Genomic DNA, 17,416 nt, shown 5'->3' on the forward strand with positions numbered 1-17,416 from the left:
GGCCCGGGCTGTGGCAAGAGGCCCACGGTCTCCGGGCCGAGGGGGCCCCCACCGTTCAAGATTTGCGCCCGAACTTGCCCTAGCGCGATTGCAGCACTCACCCACGTTCTGCTTGGCGGCCAGGAAGCGGGCAGGCTCCCTGACATTGTCGGCCAGCAGGAAGGCGCCCTCCTCTAGGACGTCCAGGAGCATGGTGGCCGTGTGCACCTGCTCGGTGGCATTCATGTCCTTCCAGGACTCAAGAGCCTCTGGCCGCAGCAGGTTGTCCACCGTCTCCACCACGGCCTGCAACGGTGCGGGGGCAGCTCCGTGATTCCCCCTACATCCTCCAGTTCCCTGGGCTGGGCTCTGCACCCCCTTCTCCGAAACTCCATCTCCAGCGCCACCTGGGGCCTGCCCAGGAGCGACAAGGGCTGCCCCACCCCCTCGGCCAGCAGGAGCCCTTGAGCCTCACCTTGATATAGTCCTTACAGGTTCTCTCTCGCTTGTGCATCTGGGGAGAGAGATGGAGGTGCTCTCAGGGCTGGTCTCCCAGCCCCACTTCTCTAACCCCGACACTCATGTCTGGGCCCCAGGGAGCTTGCTCTTCTGCCTCTGCTACTGACCTGGGCTTAGGCCATAAGCGAGAACCATTCCTAAGGGAGCCCACACCCCCAGGACCATCCAGGGCAGTTCAGGAGGGAGCCCCAGTAGACCTGGGGTCTGTCCTTCCTTCTCCCGTCACCATGGGTGGCAGCCCAGCTCCGCGGTAACAGGCCGGCTATCTCCTAAGTTCCCAGGGCAGTGCCCCCTGCCCTGCTGGCCCTGCTGCCAGGCTCTACCTTGTTGTAGTTCTTGCCAGCTGACTCGCGCTCGATGGGCCGCAGGGCCTGCAGCTGGGCATCCAGGATGTCCAGCAGCTGCTCCATCAGCTTCACAGAGGAGGACACATCACCCGCATAGATGGAGCCCCGGGTGTGGCGGGCCAGCTCGCTGGCAATGTTGGCTGCGTTCTCCCCGCTCTTGATCTGTGTGAGGCGGGAGTGGGATGCCCCGGCTCTGTCAGGGACCGTTTTGCTTCCCTCTTCACGCGCCCAGCCTGCTCAGCCCCTCTCATCCCTCTCTCTGCTGCCCCTTCTCCCTGTCTGCCTTCTCCCTCCCCATCTATCTCTGCTCCCTCTGCAGGCCAGGGAGTGGACCCCTGCTTGTCTCCCCAGTTGTTCCATTGCCCCCACTGTGCCCTGTGCCCGGGCACCCAGGGCCTGCTGTGTGAGCACGTGCGCCTGACTGGGAGGGGCAGCTTCTGCTGGTACCTTCTGGGCCACCTGGTTGACCCAGGGGGAGGTGCAGTTGCTGAGGTCAGGGCCCCGGGGGTTCCAGAGCCCCAGGGCTGGTAGACACTGGAAGGAGGCAATTCCTGTAGGGACAGACACACAGGAACAGAGAAGGGAGCCACAGGGAAGGAGAGAAGGATGGGCCAAAGCAGGGAGAAAGGAGATGACAGAGAGAGGGGGACGAGTGGGTGAGGAGAGAGGTGAGGGGAACACGGAAGACCAGACATGAAGCAGGCCGGACAGTCAAGAGAGGTGTCACTCTGAGGTGACATAAGCCACTCCTTCTTCCCCTAAACCCTCCCTCTGGGCTCCTCTTCCGTCTTTGCCTACCACAGTTGGAACCTTCTAGCTAAGCTCACCTTGGAAGGCCCCCCCCCCCCACGAAGCCTCTTCTGACCCTCCCCTTGGGATCCCTAGAGCATGCGGTCTGGCTCCACCCTCTCTGGTACTTCAGCTGCTGTGTCCAGCTGCTCCCGGGCCTCTTCCATTTCAGTCTGAAGCCAGGACTCAAGTTACCTCCCGTGGGCTCCCCGCAGGGTCCACCCAGCGCTTTGCACGTGGCGGGTACTTAGTATCGCAGGAGGGGACGGGGGACGAGGCGTGGGGCACTAACTGAGCTGCTGCTGTGTCCTGGGAGCTCTGCTGGGCTCTGGGGACACAGCTGCAGACATCAGGCGTGACCCCTGCATGAAACCCACACTCTGCCAGGGGAGATGGACAGGTAAGTGCATCTACGTTGAGCTGAGTTAAGGGCATGTCCCCCGTCCCTTCCCTGGCCAGACCCAGCAGTGGCCACTCCCCAAGCCAGCTGCAGCGGAGGTAACCTCGGCTCTGCACTCACCTCGAGTCCCCTTGGGGCAGGGCCTCTCCACCAGCATGCCCTGCTGGGTGGCCGGCCACTGGACCCGCCGCACCTCTCGAGGTTCACAGAAGAGTTCCGGGGACACGTGCAGATTGGGGGCGGGGGGCCGCCGGGTGCTGGGGGCGGGGGCAGTGGCTGGAGGTAGGTCAGGTCCCAGCTGGTTGACGGCACCCACGGGGTGCGTGGTGAGGGGCGCCCGGCGGAGTGGGGTGGTGGCCGCAGGCGAGGCTGTGCTGGTCAGGGGTGTGGGCCGGGCCGTGGTGGTCGTGCTGAGGGGTGGCGAAGTGGCTGGGCCTGGAAGGGAGAGGGGATGTGAGATGGGGTTACCCCCACGCTTCAGGCCTACTGAAAGATATCCTGGTCCCCACTAGGTCTGGGAGAGCTCCCCTGGCCCCTGTCTGCCCACAGAGGTCCCTCGTACCCCTGGGACCATCTGAAGCATTGGAAGGTGGCAAAAATTCACTCATTTGTACTTTGAAGTCTGAGAGAGCAACCACAGAAGACGGGCCAGGAAGGAGGTGTCTGGAGGCTGTTGTACACAGCCACCTCCCATCCTCATTCTACTCTTACTCTGGGCTCTCTGACCTGGCCACGTCCCTTCCCTCTGGGGGCCTCAGCTCCTCCTTTTGGATTAGATGGGACTCCCTGGAGCCGTGGGGCTGCTCAGAGCTGGTTTGGGGCAGCTGAGGGGGCGGAATGAGACTGTGGAGGGGCCCCGAATCCCGGCCAACATCGGCGGCTCGGCTTTGCTGTTTTACTGATACTGGGCTTCCACCCAAGATTTTGGTTGAAGAGGTTCCAGGGCTCGAAATGCACAGGCCTCTAGGAGACATAGCACAGCTTGGTTAGGAGCCCAGAGTCCTTGGTCCAGATCCTCAAAGGAGCAAGCTAATCCCATACTCACCCAGTGCTTGGGTTTCCTCATCTGTAAAACGGGGCAATGATAAGCCCCGTCTCCTAGGCTGCGAGGGTCAGAGGAGTTAATTGCGTGCTTAGAACAGCCTCTGTCACCTTGCCATGTCACACTGTCATTGCCTCCAGGGCTCCCCCGAACCCACCTCCAGGCCCCCTAAGATGTCCCAGAGTGCACCCCCCGACCCTGGGACCTAGGAGGCGTTTGGGAGCGAACTTGAGCTGTCCTCACCAGCACTGGGGTCGGGTGGCCCGAACTCCAGGCTATAGCGCACCACGAAATAGTTGTTCCAGACATACAGCTGGTTGTCACGAGGGTTATAGTCAACGGAAGAGACGAACTGGTAGGGGTTGGGGAAGGCCAGGCTGACGGGCTCCTCGCGGTTGGCGTTGGTGTTGAAGGCGTAGTCCACGCGGTTGCCGGCCGCCTCGCTGTCGTCATCCACGTACACGGAACGCAGCACGTAGAGGACGCCGCACACCATGAAGGCGTTGGACGCCGAGCGCTTGTCGTAGCCGGTCTCCCACGTGCCCTCGAAGCGCAGCGTGTAGGGGTTCAGCTGGCTCACCACCAGCCGCCCGTTGTTGCCCTCGGTGGCGTAGATGACCCACAGCCCGTTCTCGTCCACGGCCAGGTCGATGTCGGTCTTGCCCCCCCAGCGGTAGGGCGAGGTATCGTGGTAATTGGCCGTGTTGATGACCGTCTCCCCGCTCTTGATGCGCGTGCGCAGGTCGTACTTGACGATGTTGCGCGTGCGCTCCTTGTTGTAGAAGACGGCGCCGTCATAGACCACGAAGCCAGTGCCATCCACACGGTTGGGCAGGCGGTAGGTGGTGGTGTGGCGCGCCGCCACGTAGTCCTCCCATGAGGCGTACTCGGTCAGCGTGTCCGTGCGGTAGGGGATCCAGGGCATGACGTAGATGCGGTCACCCGCCTGCAGTGGGTCCTTGCACCATGCGCCAGACTGGTGCTCCGACTCGTGTGTCGAGGTGGGGTCCAGCACCTTCTGCAGAGTCCCTGGGCACACGAAGACTGGGCCAGGTGGGTGGGCGGGGAGGACACGGGGAGAGGAGCAGGGGCAAAGGAGGGGGAGAGAGAGAGGCAAGTTGGTCACGCGGCCAGGGGGGTGCCAGGCTGTCCCCTCCTGCTGCTGCAGTCACGGTTGCTTGGTAGGGCTGGTGATGGGAAGGGGGTTTCCGGGCTGGGACCCCTGCCCCGCCCAGCTGCCCCTCTCCCTGGAGATGTCAACCCTGGAGGCCATTAAGAGCAGGGTTAGTGGTGGAAGGTAGTGCCCCTCTTTCCTTCCCTGGCTGCTAGAGACCCCACAGGCTGGGGATAAGGGGTTTGGCAAGAGGCATCCCAGAGACGATCTCGTGTGCCTTAAGCAGGAGTGGAAAGATTTCCTCACTGCAGCCACTGGTGGCTTTGAGGTTCCAGGGACTCAGGGCCCTGCCCCTTCGCCATCATCTGCGCCCCTATGGAAGAGCTAGGGGTCAAGGGTCCCATCCTTCACCAACCACACCAGGACACAGATTTTTTTTTTAACTCCTTTTTCTTCCTCCTGCAAAAACTGCAAGGTAGAGTGATGTTTCCGTACCCACTGTGGGTGGGTGTCAGGAGCGCACTTCTATTCCAGGGTGGGAGAGGCACCCGAGGTTCCTGATGCAGCCTGTGGCAGCCCCCACCCCCAGTACCCATGAAATCAGTAGCTGAGGAAGGGTATTCGGAAAAGTCCAGCCCCTCCTGAGGGTGCCCAGCCCTGCCCCCAGCCGGCAGGGTCTCTCATGGGGTTAATTCAGCAGCAGACACTGACACTGGTGCACAGGGGTGAGGGGGAGGACTTGGGGAGGGAGAGGACTCCCGGGAGAGTTGGGTGGGGGGGAGGAGAGCTGTGTGGAGGGAAGAGAGACAAGGTGGTGGTGGTGGGGCTCGGCGAGGTCCTGGCTCCAAGGGAGGCACACTGGAGAGCACCTGGGAAGAAAGGGTTAGTGCTGGCGAGGAGAGAGGGGGGTGAGCAGAGAATTCACTCCAAGGCCCAGGCCCGACTGAGGGTCCCTTGGGGGGGCAGTCCCAGGTCCAGCTCAGAAGGGGCAAGGGAGGGAACCAGGTGCTAGGATAAAGACCCAGCCCGCCCCCAGCAGGCCCCGCCCCCCCACCTCCCCTGCCCTGACCCCGATTTACCTGCAACCATCCCCGGCTCGGGAGGAGGGACCAAGGCAGCGCTGATGTCAGAAAGGTGGGGGGCCCCGCCCCACCCCCCCATTCCCTGAAAAGGAGGAAAACCTCAACTGCATCTCGTTGGCCACCAATAGCCTGCCCACCCTTGCCCCGTCACGTCCCAGCGCCGCCTGCTCCTAGCCTCCCCTTACTGACCCGGTGGGGGGTCTGGACTTTCAGTGTGGCCAGGCTCCCCTCCTCCTCCTGTAGAGGTGATGTCCCTCCATCCAGGACGGCTGGGGGCCTCCCTCTCACCTCCCTGCTAGCAGAACCCACGGACAGGCCAGGGTGAGAGTTTGTAGTGAATTCTCTGCTCCTGCTTGGTCTGTCACCAAAGCAGCTGGCCCCGAGGGGACAGGGAGGGCTGGGACTTGGTGCCGGCTTGGGGGGCGGGGGCTTGGCCCCAGTGGTTAGAGGGGCTTGGACACTTCTCATTCCCCCACTTCCAGCCTCATTCTTCAGGAGGCTCAGGTGGGTGGGTGCGGAGATCCAGCCCTCCCTTCACAGCAGCAGGGGGACATTTTGACCCAAGGGTCTCCAGGCACAGAGCAGCCAGGAGCATGCCCTGTTTTAGGAGGGGGAGGGGAGCTTGGGGCTCCACCATCTCCCTGTCCCCAGTGCCCTGAGGGGTTGGCCTGCACCTTCTGTTCAGCACACTGGCCTCTGCCCTTTTCCCCTGTCCCTGGGTCTCCCCTCTCCCCAAGCTAGGTCCCCCGCCAGCTTTGTGACGACTGAGCAGATGTGCTTGTGGGGGGGGGGGGCAGTGGGAGGTCTCAGAGCCTAGCCTGGTCGGCAGGGCATGGCGGAGGAAAACGTGGTTAGAGGTTACCCTGGGGAAGGGGGAGAAGATGAGGAAGGGTCTGCCTGGGGCCTTTGCCAGCAAGGACCCCCTCCCCAGCACCAAGCTCCCAATACCTCCTCTGCCCTCCAGCCTCCTCCCACCCGCCCTTTGAAGAGAAAAGATCCCAGGCTGCCGTATCCAAACCACCACCGGGCCTGCAAGAAGAGTGTCTGGTGCTGGGTGGGAGAGAGACTCCAGGAGAAAGACAGGGAGAGAGTGGAGGGGTGCAGTGAGGGGCAGGGCGGTGGGCTGGTTGCCCAGGCCTCTGTGAGATGGGGGGAGGGACAAGGGGGAGGGGAGCAGCTCGGAGGGACCCCGCCCCACCTCCCTCAAAGGGGATGCTCCACCGACCACCGTAATTTCAAGGCAGAAGTGATCCTGAAAGGTCATCCCTTCCATCCGCGGCCCCTGCTGCCTGCCTCAGAGCTGCAAATTTCCCAAAACTTTCAGGGGAGGAAGCGACCATCCCCAAGAGCCCAGGCCTGCAGCTGCAGCCCTGCCCCACTCCACTAACGGACAGCTCTGCCCCCTACGGAGTTCTACCCAGCCCCCGCCGGAGGTTTCACCCGCAAGAAATTATGGTGCTCGTGGAAGTCCCCGACCCGGCCTATACCTCCCCCGCCCCCCTCTCCCTGGTCCTCTAACCACAACAGCCCAGAAGAAACCCTGACTGCAGCTTCGCAAGTATTTCAGAACCAGAGAAAATGCTCCCCCGCCCCTCACTCCCCCAACCTTGAGGCCCGCCCCCACCCCCTCGTCCCGATTTGGCAGGCTGCCCTCCCCGGGCTGGGGACAGCTTATACCCCTCCCCAGGGCTGGGCCCCCCCGCTGGTGGAGGACAGGGGTTGGGACTGGGGGAAACTGGTACTCCATGCTCCAAAACAGCTCTGGGCCTTGGAAACGCCAAACCAGAAGGAACTGAAGCCGCCAGGAGCCAGAGAGAGAGAGAGAGAGAGAGAGAGAGAGAAAGAGAGAGGAGGAAACTGCTCCCCAAAAGGAAAACAAAGGTGTCCCCTCCACCCTGCCTCCCCGAACCCCGACACATGTTACAAAAGCGGGGGGCAGGAGGAAGAGAGGAGAGAGACGGCTCACCCGGTGCCCTTCACCCCTGGTCAGGAGCCAGGGAAGGGGGTCCCTCCCTCCCCACCCGCCCTGGATGCTTACACACTTCTCCTGAAGGAGGCAAAAGAAGTATGAGAGAAGGCCAGGTCCCCCCCGGCCCCGCAAGGGCCAGGGACTAGGAAGGTGGGCCGGGGGGTGGGGAGGCTTGGGGGGAGAGAGAGAGAGAGAGGGAGGGAGAGAGAGAGAGAGAGAGAGAGGGGGGCAGAGAGAGAGACGGAAGATCCTGCCCGGGCTCAGAGAGGAGCTTCCTCAGGTGTCTGGAGGGTGGAGTCACCCGGCTGCACCAGGGCTTGCCCCACCAGGGGGACACTGGGGTGGGGAATAGCGACTGGACCAAGTTTGGGGTGGGGGGAGAAGAAGGGGCCGGAGGGGAGGGTGGGTCACATAAGTATGGTGCAGGTAAAACAAAGTCTGAGTTAGGGGTTAGCATTGGTAACAGTGCGTTTACCTTTCTGCTCCACTTCTACTTTAAGCATCGGAAGAGAGAGAGAAAACAAATTGAAAAAAAAAATGTGCAAGAAAAAAAGAGAAAAAAAAAAGATTAAATTGCTTTCGTTTCTTTTCTGGCAACACGCCCCCTTTTCCTTTCTTTCCTCACTCCTGGTTCCCCAACCCCGAAGGTAGCATCAGCCCCCGCCCCCAAGTCCTTTCCTTCAGGGAGGGTGTCAGGGAGACAGTCACAGGGAGGGGAGACACATGGGAGGACAGAGACCAAGAGAGACGAGGGGTGTGGGGGGGAGGGGGGTGTACAGGCAGGCATGGGGGCAGAGCCCTCAGATGGGAAGGGGCACCCTCAGTGCAGTGGGGACTGGGGAGGGGAGCCCCAGCTGGGAGGCAGCTCCGCTTAGGGGGGCACCAGGCAGGGATGGTGGGGAGGGTGAAGGAATCACTTAGATCCCCTTCAGCCTGGCCTGCTGCCCTCCTGCTAGAACCAGGGGCCCAGGGGAGGGGGTTCAGTGCCTCCTGGGGCCCGGTAGCCTCACGAGAGAGAACACATTGGACTCCTTCCCCTTCTGTGCCGGCCTTGCAAGACTCCAGCTGAGTTTCCCCAAACCCTCAGAACCCGAAACAAGCCAACACACAGAGAGGGTGGCAGCATCAGACACAGAATGACGGAGAGGCGGACAGGCAGAGCCCCCTGGGCCTCAAAGAGCCCGGTGGGGGAGACAGAGGCAGAGAGGGAAGAGGCTGGGGTGGGGGGGACATCACAGATGGGGCAGGACAGCAGGTGGGGCACAGACACGCTCCCACACTCCCCCGGGGCAAGCCCGAGGCTCAGTTTCTCCGCCCAGCTCCCCCCTGGGGGCCCAGGAGCCGGGAGCTCCCCAGCCCGCTGTTGGGATGGGCGGGCGGCACCTGGGGGAGGAAGGGGGCATGGTTAGACTGTGCTCCGCTGCAAGGCAAATCCAGTGTTAGTCGGGCCTGTCCGGTATGTGTGTGCGGCAGGGAGCCCTGCACACCCACCGCTCCCTTCCCACGGTAGCCCCTGCACCCACCCCTGACCAGCACTGGGGTCACCCCAGCCTCTGAAGCCCAGGGCAACATGGCTGCCCAGGGCACGCCCCCTCCAGGCTCTGTGTCCCTGACCCCTTAGGAACCTCTGACCAGGGCCTCGCTCTCCTGCCACCTCTCTGGTGGAGCAGTGTTCGGCTCCCTTCCCAGCGCCTCATCCAGGGCCTGGTACGCAGGAGGTGCTCAGAGAAACTCTGGGGGATAAGTGAGTGCCCGGCTTCCCTGTTCTGCGGCGTGGCTTCCATCACCCTCGTAACACCAGCCCTCTTCTTCTGGGACCGGGAGTTAGCTCAGCCCCCGCAAGACACATCCTTCATGTCTGTGACTACGAGTGCGTGTATGCGTGTATGCGTGCCCCTGCCTCTCCCAGGGCTCAGGCTAGCTCTCTCCCATCAGACTGGGGGCTGCCCATCCCCTGAGCCCTCCTGCTCTCTGAGGGTCACGCCCTCCCACCCACACTTGGAGTTTGGCTCCAGGAGGTCTCTCAGCCCCTCTCCTCCCCACACCCTCTAACTTTTTTCCTGCTCCTTTCCCTGCACGGTATCCACTTTAGGTGCCACTTGGATCAGGGGATTTCTTTTTTTCCTGCCCTTTATCTTACCTGCTTCAGGAGAAATTGGGTTTGTCATCTGTTGTTAGTTTTATTTTTGCTTACCGATAGCAATTATAATAATTGGTAAAAATCATGATGAGGGAGTCACAAGAAAAGCAACAACTACCAAGTGCCCGGCGCTTACTCTGCGCCAGGAACCGTGCTAAGCACCTCTCGGGCAGCCTTTCGAGAACCCTGTCTATAGAGGGGGAAAGGGGACCAGTGAAGTGAAGCAACACGGCTGAGGCTACCTGGCTATCAAAAGCAGGCACCGTTTCCCTCACACCTACGGCTGACGGTGCACAAGGAGCTTTGACCCACGTTCTCTGTACTCCGGGCAACACCTCAGGGAAGGTGTTTGATTCCCCTCCCACCATTAAAGAGGAAGGTGTAGGTTCAGCTGGATCGAAAGGGCACCCAAAGCATTACTGAGCACATCCTGAACCAGGCTTGGGCCTGGGCGCTGGGAGGGGGGTGAAGATGAGGCCTCTGCCCTGCAGGAGTTTACATCCAGCACTCTGTCACCAGGAGCAGCCTCTGCGGCCAGCCCTGGGTTAGGCGCTTCGCACACGTGATCTCCTGGCCTTTCGCCTCCTTCTGCAGCGGCCCAGAGAAATTACGTCATTGGCTCAAGTTTCAGAGCCAGAAAACCCAAGGGCCGGGGCCGAGCCTCGAACCCAGCCTGATTTCCCCACTGTGCTACGCTCCCCAACTCCTGCCCCCCTTCCCTGCTGCCCCAGCCATGGGGCTGGGCGGTGTCCCCAGTGCTGTGGGGAGGCTTCAAGGATCAGACGGGCGTCCCTCTCAGGCAGTGGCTGGAGGCCTTGGTCGCTGAAAGGAAAGGGTGAGGAGTAAAAGAAGAAGGTTATGGAAGCACATAAGCCGTCCCGTCTCCCCCAGCACGTCTGCAGTCACCTGCGAGGAGAAATCAAAGGTTGGGGAGAGGGGGGAAGGCTGGGGTGGGAGGGGAGAGGAGGGAGAGTCACAGGGCCTCCTGCGCCCCCGCCCCTACCCCCTCACACTCAGACACCCTGGTGGCCCTGCCTCCTCCCGCCTCTGCCCGGAGGCCCTACCTCCAGGTTGCCTACATGAAGCTGGGGGTGCAGGGGAGGGGATGGATGATGGGGGAAAGGGAGGGAAGAGTAAGGGCTGGAAAGAAGGGCCACGTTAAGGGTGGGGTGCTGAGGAGGAGAGACCCTGTCATTGTTTGCTCCCCTTGGCCAGGTGCAAGAATGGCAGGCCCCTGGCTCCCCAGATCACCTTTCTCAGGCTTCCTGGTGCCACCCTCAGTCCAACATGGTGGCACTTCCTTTGCAGACAGGAAGTATGACTGTGGTAACGGGCAAACAAACCAAGAGTTAGGAATCTGTGGAAGATGCCCCTAGCCCTTCACACCTGATCTGCCACCAGGCCTCAGAGGGTGGTCTGCCTCCATATGAGTACAGAGTCCAGCTTCCAGGACTGGGAAGGGGCAGGACTGGGGGCACGTGAGGGGTGAGGGGGACAAGAGAAAGGAAAGGGAACTCAGAGAAAGGGGGGTGAGTGAGAGGGAAGAGCAGGTGTGTAAGAGGGGGTCACGAAGGGAAGGGGTGAGAGAAGAGCAGGGAGGCAGAGGAATTAGAGGGCAGCGAGGTCAAGGTCCAGGGAGAGGAGAGGAGAGATATAAGTGTGCCAAGTGGAGTACGTGGGTGTGGCCTGGCCTTGGAGTGTATAAATAAGCCCAAGGGCATGTGAAGAAGCAGGGTGAGCAGGCCAGAGTAACAAGAGTTGGAGAAGGTGCCCAGTGGATGGGGACAGAGTCTGTGAGGGTGGGGGTGTGGGTGGGGCAGACACCAGTGTGGACAAGGGTGTCTGGGTGAAGAGGATGTGTGAGGGAGGGAGCAGGCCCCGCTGTCCCCCGTGTGCCTGGCCCCGACTTGGCCCTGTGTGTGTGTGTGTGTGTGTGTGTGTGTGTGCGCGTGTGTGCGCTCAAGGTGTCTCCTCCTCACTCACTTCTGGAAGGGGGAAGGGCCCGCGTCTGCATGAGGAACAAGATGACTCACTGTAGGGGACACAGTCGTACTGCACCTCCAGGTACTTGTAGGTCCCGGGACAGGGATCGGGAAAGGCGTCGGAGCCGGCGACCACCACGCACTGGGTGCGGTTGTTACACCTGTGGAGGAGAGACGGGCAGCTGGCAAAAGACAGGCCTGGAACTGGGGGGGGGTGGGGCAGGGTCAGGAGAGGAATGGACAACCCCAGATTGGGAAGGAACTGTGGAGACCACGCCAGGGACCTTGTGTGGGCATTGTTTTCTGTTTCCTGCCTGCTCTCTCCTACCAGATAGGATTCTTCTATTTCTAAGCCCTGGCATGGCATGAAGCTTAGGGCTGGGCCAGAGGGGTGGCCCCATAAACTGCTTCCCCAGACACACTTCATCACTTGCATCCTGAGTCACCAGTGCCATTATGTCCTTTTTTTCCTTTTTCTTCCTATATTGACCATAAAGCCCCCACTTTGTTCACAGAAGAGTAAGATGTGAAGCCATACACGCAAGGTGGTGTCTTTGCAAAGATGCTATGAATGAAATGCTCACAGCGTTTGCCTGTGTCCACCTCAGACCATGTCTTGACATGTCCTACCCTTTGGACAGCGCTGCTGTGAGGCTCTGCAGTCAGGACAGGGGCAGAGTCTTCACCTCATGCTGAAGCCATCCTTGCTTCCCCATGGGGAACACCCCCGAGTCCCTGTCAACTTCTCAGGAGGCTGGCTACCATGTAACAGGAGGCCTAGTTAATGACAACAAGAGATGTTTCTTGCTGTCTGTTCCCACGGTCAAGGTCTCCGTTTCCCTGGAGCAGGCCAAGTCTCGGCTGGGCAGAACGGTGACTTGACTGTGGGTGTGTTCAAGTGGTTTGGGGGAGCTTCCTGACAGGTACAGGGCAGAGGGGGCTCCTGTGTCTTCCCTTCCATCCTGCCCTTAACCAATGAGTGCTTAACTCATGAGGACCTGCTTATACCCACCCACCTCAACCCCCTTCTTTAAAAATATAACACTGACCTCATAAAGTTAAACAGAGACTTAGTTACCTATGACCCAGAGAACTAGTTCTAGTCCCCAAAGTGCTTTCACCTGCTGTAACACTGCGGGTGTATTCCTGTACGAATGCTTGTATACGAATGTTCATAGCAGCATCATTTACACAATCACCAAAAGGTGGAGACAACCCATCGACAAATGAGTGGATAAACAAAACACGGTACATCCATACGATAGAATATTATTCAGCCGTAAAAAGGAAGGAAGCTCTAATACACACTACAATGTGGACGAGCCTTGAACACATCACGCTCAGTGAAAGAAGCCAGCCACAGGAGCCACGTGTTTTACGGTTCTATTTATATGAAATGTCCAAAACAGGCAAATTCAGAGACGGAAAGTAGATTAGGGTTGCCAGGAACTCGGGGGAGGGCGGGGAACAGGGAGTGACTGCTAAGGGCGACGGAGTTTCCTTTTGAGGTGATGAAAATGTTCTGGAACTAGACGGAAGCAGAGGTTGCACAATATTCTGAATGTAACTAACGCCACTGAATTGTTCACTTTAAAATGAATTTTATCTTACGTGGATTTCACCTCCGTTAAAGATGAAAACAAAAAGAAACACACAAAAACGCTGGCTTTCCAGCGGGAGACTGCACGTCCCAGCCTCCCGTGCAGCTGGGAGGAAGTGCCCAGGAAGTGCCCGTAACTGAGTTCTGGCCCAGGAGGTGGGAGTGGGGGTGGGGTGGGTGGCAGCGCTGAGACAGAGAGAAGCGGGTGCTGAGGGCCTTTTCAGTTCTGATCTTGTTCAGGTCACTGTGTTTATCCTGGGGGGGTCTCCGTCAGAGTAGTGGAGCTGGACCCTAACTAATATGAAGAGCCTCCAGGTGTGGCCTCATCAGAATCCCTCAGCCCCCGTGACCACCCTGCTCAGTGTCACCCCTCTAGGACTGAGACCCCACGAGCGTCGGAACTGGGTCAGTCGCTGTGCTACGTACTTGGGCACATGGCGGAGAACATCACGGACCCTGAGGCCGGCGCGGAGTGAAGTGGGCAGGGAGAATTTGGAGGCAGGAGGTAGGAGGAGAGAGAGGCTGGACTGGGACTGTCCATGCAGGGGTGTCAGGAGACGGGAAGCGGGGAAGAGGGACAAGATTGCTGGAGGGGAATGGATGTTTGATTATTTCCTTTTTTTTTTTTTTTTTTGCCGCTCTGTGCAGCTTGTGGGATCTTAGTTTCCCGCCCAGGGATTGAACCCAGACCCTCGGCAGTGAGAGAGCACAGTCCTAACCCCCGGACCGCCGGAGAATTCCCGATGTTCGCGAGAGAAACAGTGGGAGGGAGGCGATGAAGCGGTCCTGGCCTGGCCCACCCACCTGATCACGCCTGTCTCCTGCCCAAAACTCTCGGGAGGCTTTCAGTGACCCCACCCAGTGACATACTCTAGCATCCCCAAGGAGCTGTAGAGCGGGCCCCAGGCCTCCTTCCCTTTTCCAGTTTTATGCTCAGGATCCTGGAGTGAACCCTGCATTCTCTCAGGCGTTTGGCAAAAATTCAGTGAGCGCCTGTGGTGTATCTGGCTGTGGACACAGCGGTGACAGACAAAACTCCCTTTCCCCGTGGGGCTGACAGCCTAGTGAGGGAAGACATAAAAAAGACACGATAAAGAGGCGAAACAGCCAATGGGACTGTGGATGGAAGTCAGGACTAGGAGAGAGAGAGCGCAGGGAAGGGGCTGGGAAGTGGCAGGGGCGGGGGCTGGGTTGCTGTGATTTTAGAGGGTGGTCAGGGAGGCCTCACTGAGAGGTTAGTTAGGTAAAAACAAAAAATCCCTGGGGCTTCCCCGGTGGCATAGTGGTTGAGAGTCTGCCTGCCGGTGCAGGGGACGTGGGTTCGGGCCCCGGTCCGGGAAGATCCCACATGCCGCGGAGCAGCTGGGCCCGTGAGCCATGGCCGCTGAGCCTGCGCGTGCGGAGCCTGTGCTCCGCAACGGGAGAGGCCACGACAGTGAGAGGCCCGCGTACCGCAAAAAATAAAAAATAAAAAAAATAAAAATCCCTGAGTAAGGAGAGGGAGGGGCCATGCGGGTGTTGGGGAACAGCCATTGCAAAGGCCCTGAGGGAGCCCTTAGTGGAAGATGCCTGATGGGTGTAAGGAGTGGGCCAGGTAACTGAAGCCCAGCGAGTGAGGAGGTGCATGGAGGAGGTGAGGGCCGGGAGAGGACAGGGCAGAACGTGTAGGGCCTTGGGGGCCTCAGGGGAGGACTTAGGCTTTTGCTCTGAGTGAGGTTGGAGCCAAGGAGAGCTGTGATCTGAGGAGGGACAGGACCTGACTCAGGTGCTCCCAAGCACTCTCTGGCTGCTATGGGGGGGAACAGACTATAGCAGGCAAGGAGAGGGGGCAGAAGATACTGTAGCAGTCCTGGGGGGCTTGGTGGTGGAAGTGGCGGTCCCATCAGGGTATAATTTGAAGGAAGAGCTGACCAGCTCTAGGTGGTGCGGGTGTGAGTGTGAAAGAGCCTTCTGCAGCTTTGCACACATGCACCCCACACTCACACACTTACAGACATAAACAGTCTTCACACTCCCTCCCTCACATTCTCACACACGTTCTCTCTGACATTCACAAGCACATACACTTCTGCCATCTGCGTTCAACTGTCACCTCCTCAGGGAAGCCTGACCAGACCTCTGGGCTGTCTGTCAGTTCCCATGACATCTCACTCTGTCCCGCCACGGCGTTTACTCTGCAAGCCCCCACCAATCTCAGGATGAGCTTCTGGAGGCAACGGGCTTGTGGCAGAGGGTACAGGTTGGGGAGGTGACAGGCTGGCAGGGCATGGGCTGGGTCTTATTTGCTGTTTGCACGGGACCCGGCCCCTAGTAATTGCTCAGGAAACATGGGTTGAATGCATAAAAGGAAGACTAAAGGTGCACGGGATGTGCTGGCCAGGGGCGCATGGAGGACAGGTACCTTATTGACCCCAGGGACTGCTGCCACCCCATCTCCCAGGAGCCCCGCAGGGTGGGGCCCCTCACCTCTGGGACATGATCTTGAAGGCGTCTGGCAGATAGCACTGCACGTTCTCCATCTGGAAAGGGTCAGCGTCGCAGATCTTGTCGTCTGTGCGCCCGTAGTTGGCGTTCTCCACCATGATGACGTCGCTGCCTGGGCACCGCAGCTCTATGGGGTAGCCTTCGCATGCCAGCTCACGGCGCATCAGCCCGAACGGGAGCCCGGCCCGGCTCAGGCCTGCAGGGAGGAGGGGGAGAGAGTCACACCCGGGCCCAGGAAGGGAGGGAAGACCCCCGCTGAAGAGGCGCCACCTCCAGCTTCACTGTATTGGGATGCGGACCGTATGAACGTCAGTTTACTCATCTGTAAAATGGGCTTCTCAGTGTGCCCACCTGTGTAGTAAGGCCATGAACCTGGCCCAAGGAGAGTCTGGCCTTTGCCTTGGCTCCTGGGCGGTGCCCTCGAAGCCCCTGAAGTGTCCTGCTTGAGAAGAGTGTCTTTGTTTGCCTGGGGGCCTTGAGCCACGCCAGGCAGCCTGTGCTGTTATGGGTTGAACTGGGTCTTCCCCCTCCCCAAATTCAAATGCTGAAATCAAGCCCTAACCCTCAGGACCTGAGAATGTGGTCGAATTTGGAGATGGCTTCTTCACAGAGGTAATCAGATTAAAATGAGGTCGTTAAGGTGGGCCATTAATAGGGCCCTATGGGGTCCTAATCCAATAGGAACGGTGTCCTTATAAAAAGGGGAAATTTGGACCTAGAGGCACACACAGAGTGAAGACGATGTGGAGACACAGGGAGAAGATGGCCATCTACAAACCAAGGAGAGGGGCCATGCGGGTGCTGGGGAACAGCATTCCAGGCAGGGGGAACAGCCAGTGCAAAGGCCCTGAGGGAGCCCTTAGTGGAAGATGCCTGATGGGGGTAAGGAGTGGGCCAGGTAACCGAAGCCCAGCGAGTGAGGGAACCGATCCTTCCCTTGTGACCTTCAGAAGGAACCAACCCTGCTGACGCCTTGACCTTGGATGTCTAGCCTCTAGAACTGGGCGGGACTACATCTCTATTGCTTAAGGCTCCCAGTCTGTGGTATTTTGTCACAGCAGCCCCAGCAAACTAGTACACTCACGATGTGGTTTCAGGTAGGCACTTGGGGTCACGCGGTATCAGCTGACCTCTGGAGGGGCTGGAGGCTGAGGTCAGCCATGTCTACGCGACTGAGCCCCGGTAAAGACTCTGGACACCAAGGCTCAGGGGAGCTTCCTGGGTTGGCTGGACAACATGCGTGCTGTCACTTATCGTTGTCAGGAGAGTTCCTGCTGCTTTTTTTTTCTTTTCTTTTCTTTTTTTTTTTTTTTTTGCGGTACGTGGGCCTCTCACTGTTGTGGCCTCTCCCGCTGCAGGGCACAGGCTCCGGACGCACAGGCTCAGCGCCCATGGCTCACGGGCCTAGCCGCTCCGCGGCACGTGGGATCTTCCCGGACCGGGGCACGAACCCGCGTCCCCTGCATCGGCAGGCGGACTCCCAACCACTGCGCCACCAGGGAAGCCCTCTCTTGGCTGATTTTAATCTGTATCTGTTCACTGTAATAAACTATAACCACGAGTATAATGGTGTTTCTGAATTCTGTGAATCGTTCAGGCAAATCATCAAAGCTGGGGGTGGTCTGGGGGACCCCCAAACTCGCAGTTAGTGTCAGAGGTAAGGGTGGCCTGGTGCACTTCCCTAACTTCACATCACCCCATGCAAGGTCCAGAGATGGTGCGGGAGGGAACACGCTCATGTTCTGGAAGAAACCACAGAGTCTGGCTTTGCCACTTCCCAGCTGACAGACCAGGTGTGTCCTTTGGACCAGGGCTTCTCCTGGTGTGTCCCAGGAATCAGCAGCGTACCCATCATGTTCAGAATGTAGATTCTGGGCCCCCCGACCCAGGCCTGCTGAATCAGAATCTTGGGGATGAAACCAGGAGCCTTTGGATGGATACACCCACCAGTGGTTCTGATGCACACTAC

At 59.5% G+C, this 17,416-nt stretch overlaps 1 protein-coding gene across 3 annotated transcripts in view; it reads right to left on the reverse strand.

Moving 5' to 3' along the window:
* The window catches only part of ADGRL1 (adhesion G protein-coupled receptor L1), a 48,947-nt gene that overhangs the window by 11,767 nt on the left and 19,764 nt on the right, over positions 1 to 17,416 (reverse strand). For 2 of the 3 annotated variants that reach the window (XM_079915866.1, XM_079915864.1), the window contains exons 3-11: positions 15,430 to 15,643; positions 11,415 to 11,524; positions 7,717 to 7,731; positions 3,320 to 4,120; positions 2,155 to 2,469; positions 1,293 to 1,396; positions 822 to 1,007; positions 455 to 493; positions 102 to 285 (exon numbers count right to left, since the gene is read on the reverse strand). In XM_079915866.1, coding sequence (XP_079771992.1) covers positions 102 to 285; positions 455 to 493; positions 822 to 1,007; positions 1,293 to 1,396; positions 2,155 to 2,469; positions 3,320 to 4,120; positions 7,717 to 7,731; positions 11,415 to 11,524; positions 15,430 to 15,643 — 1,968 coding nt within the window. The remainder of the gene's footprint in view (positions 1 to 101; positions 286 to 454; positions 494 to 821; positions 1,008 to 1,292; positions 1,397 to 2,154; positions 2,470 to 3,319; positions 4,121 to 7,716; positions 7,732 to 11,414; positions 11,525 to 15,429; positions 15,644 to 17,416) is intronic. The other variant, XM_079915865.1, reaches the window with a different exon arrangement.

Source organism: Stenella coeruleoalba (genome assembly GCF_951394435.1).
Source record: "Stenella coeruleoalba genome assembly, chromosome: 3".
Taxonomy (NCBI): domain Eukaryota; kingdom Metazoa; phylum Chordata; class Mammalia; order Artiodactyla; family Delphinidae; genus Stenella; species Stenella coeruleoalba.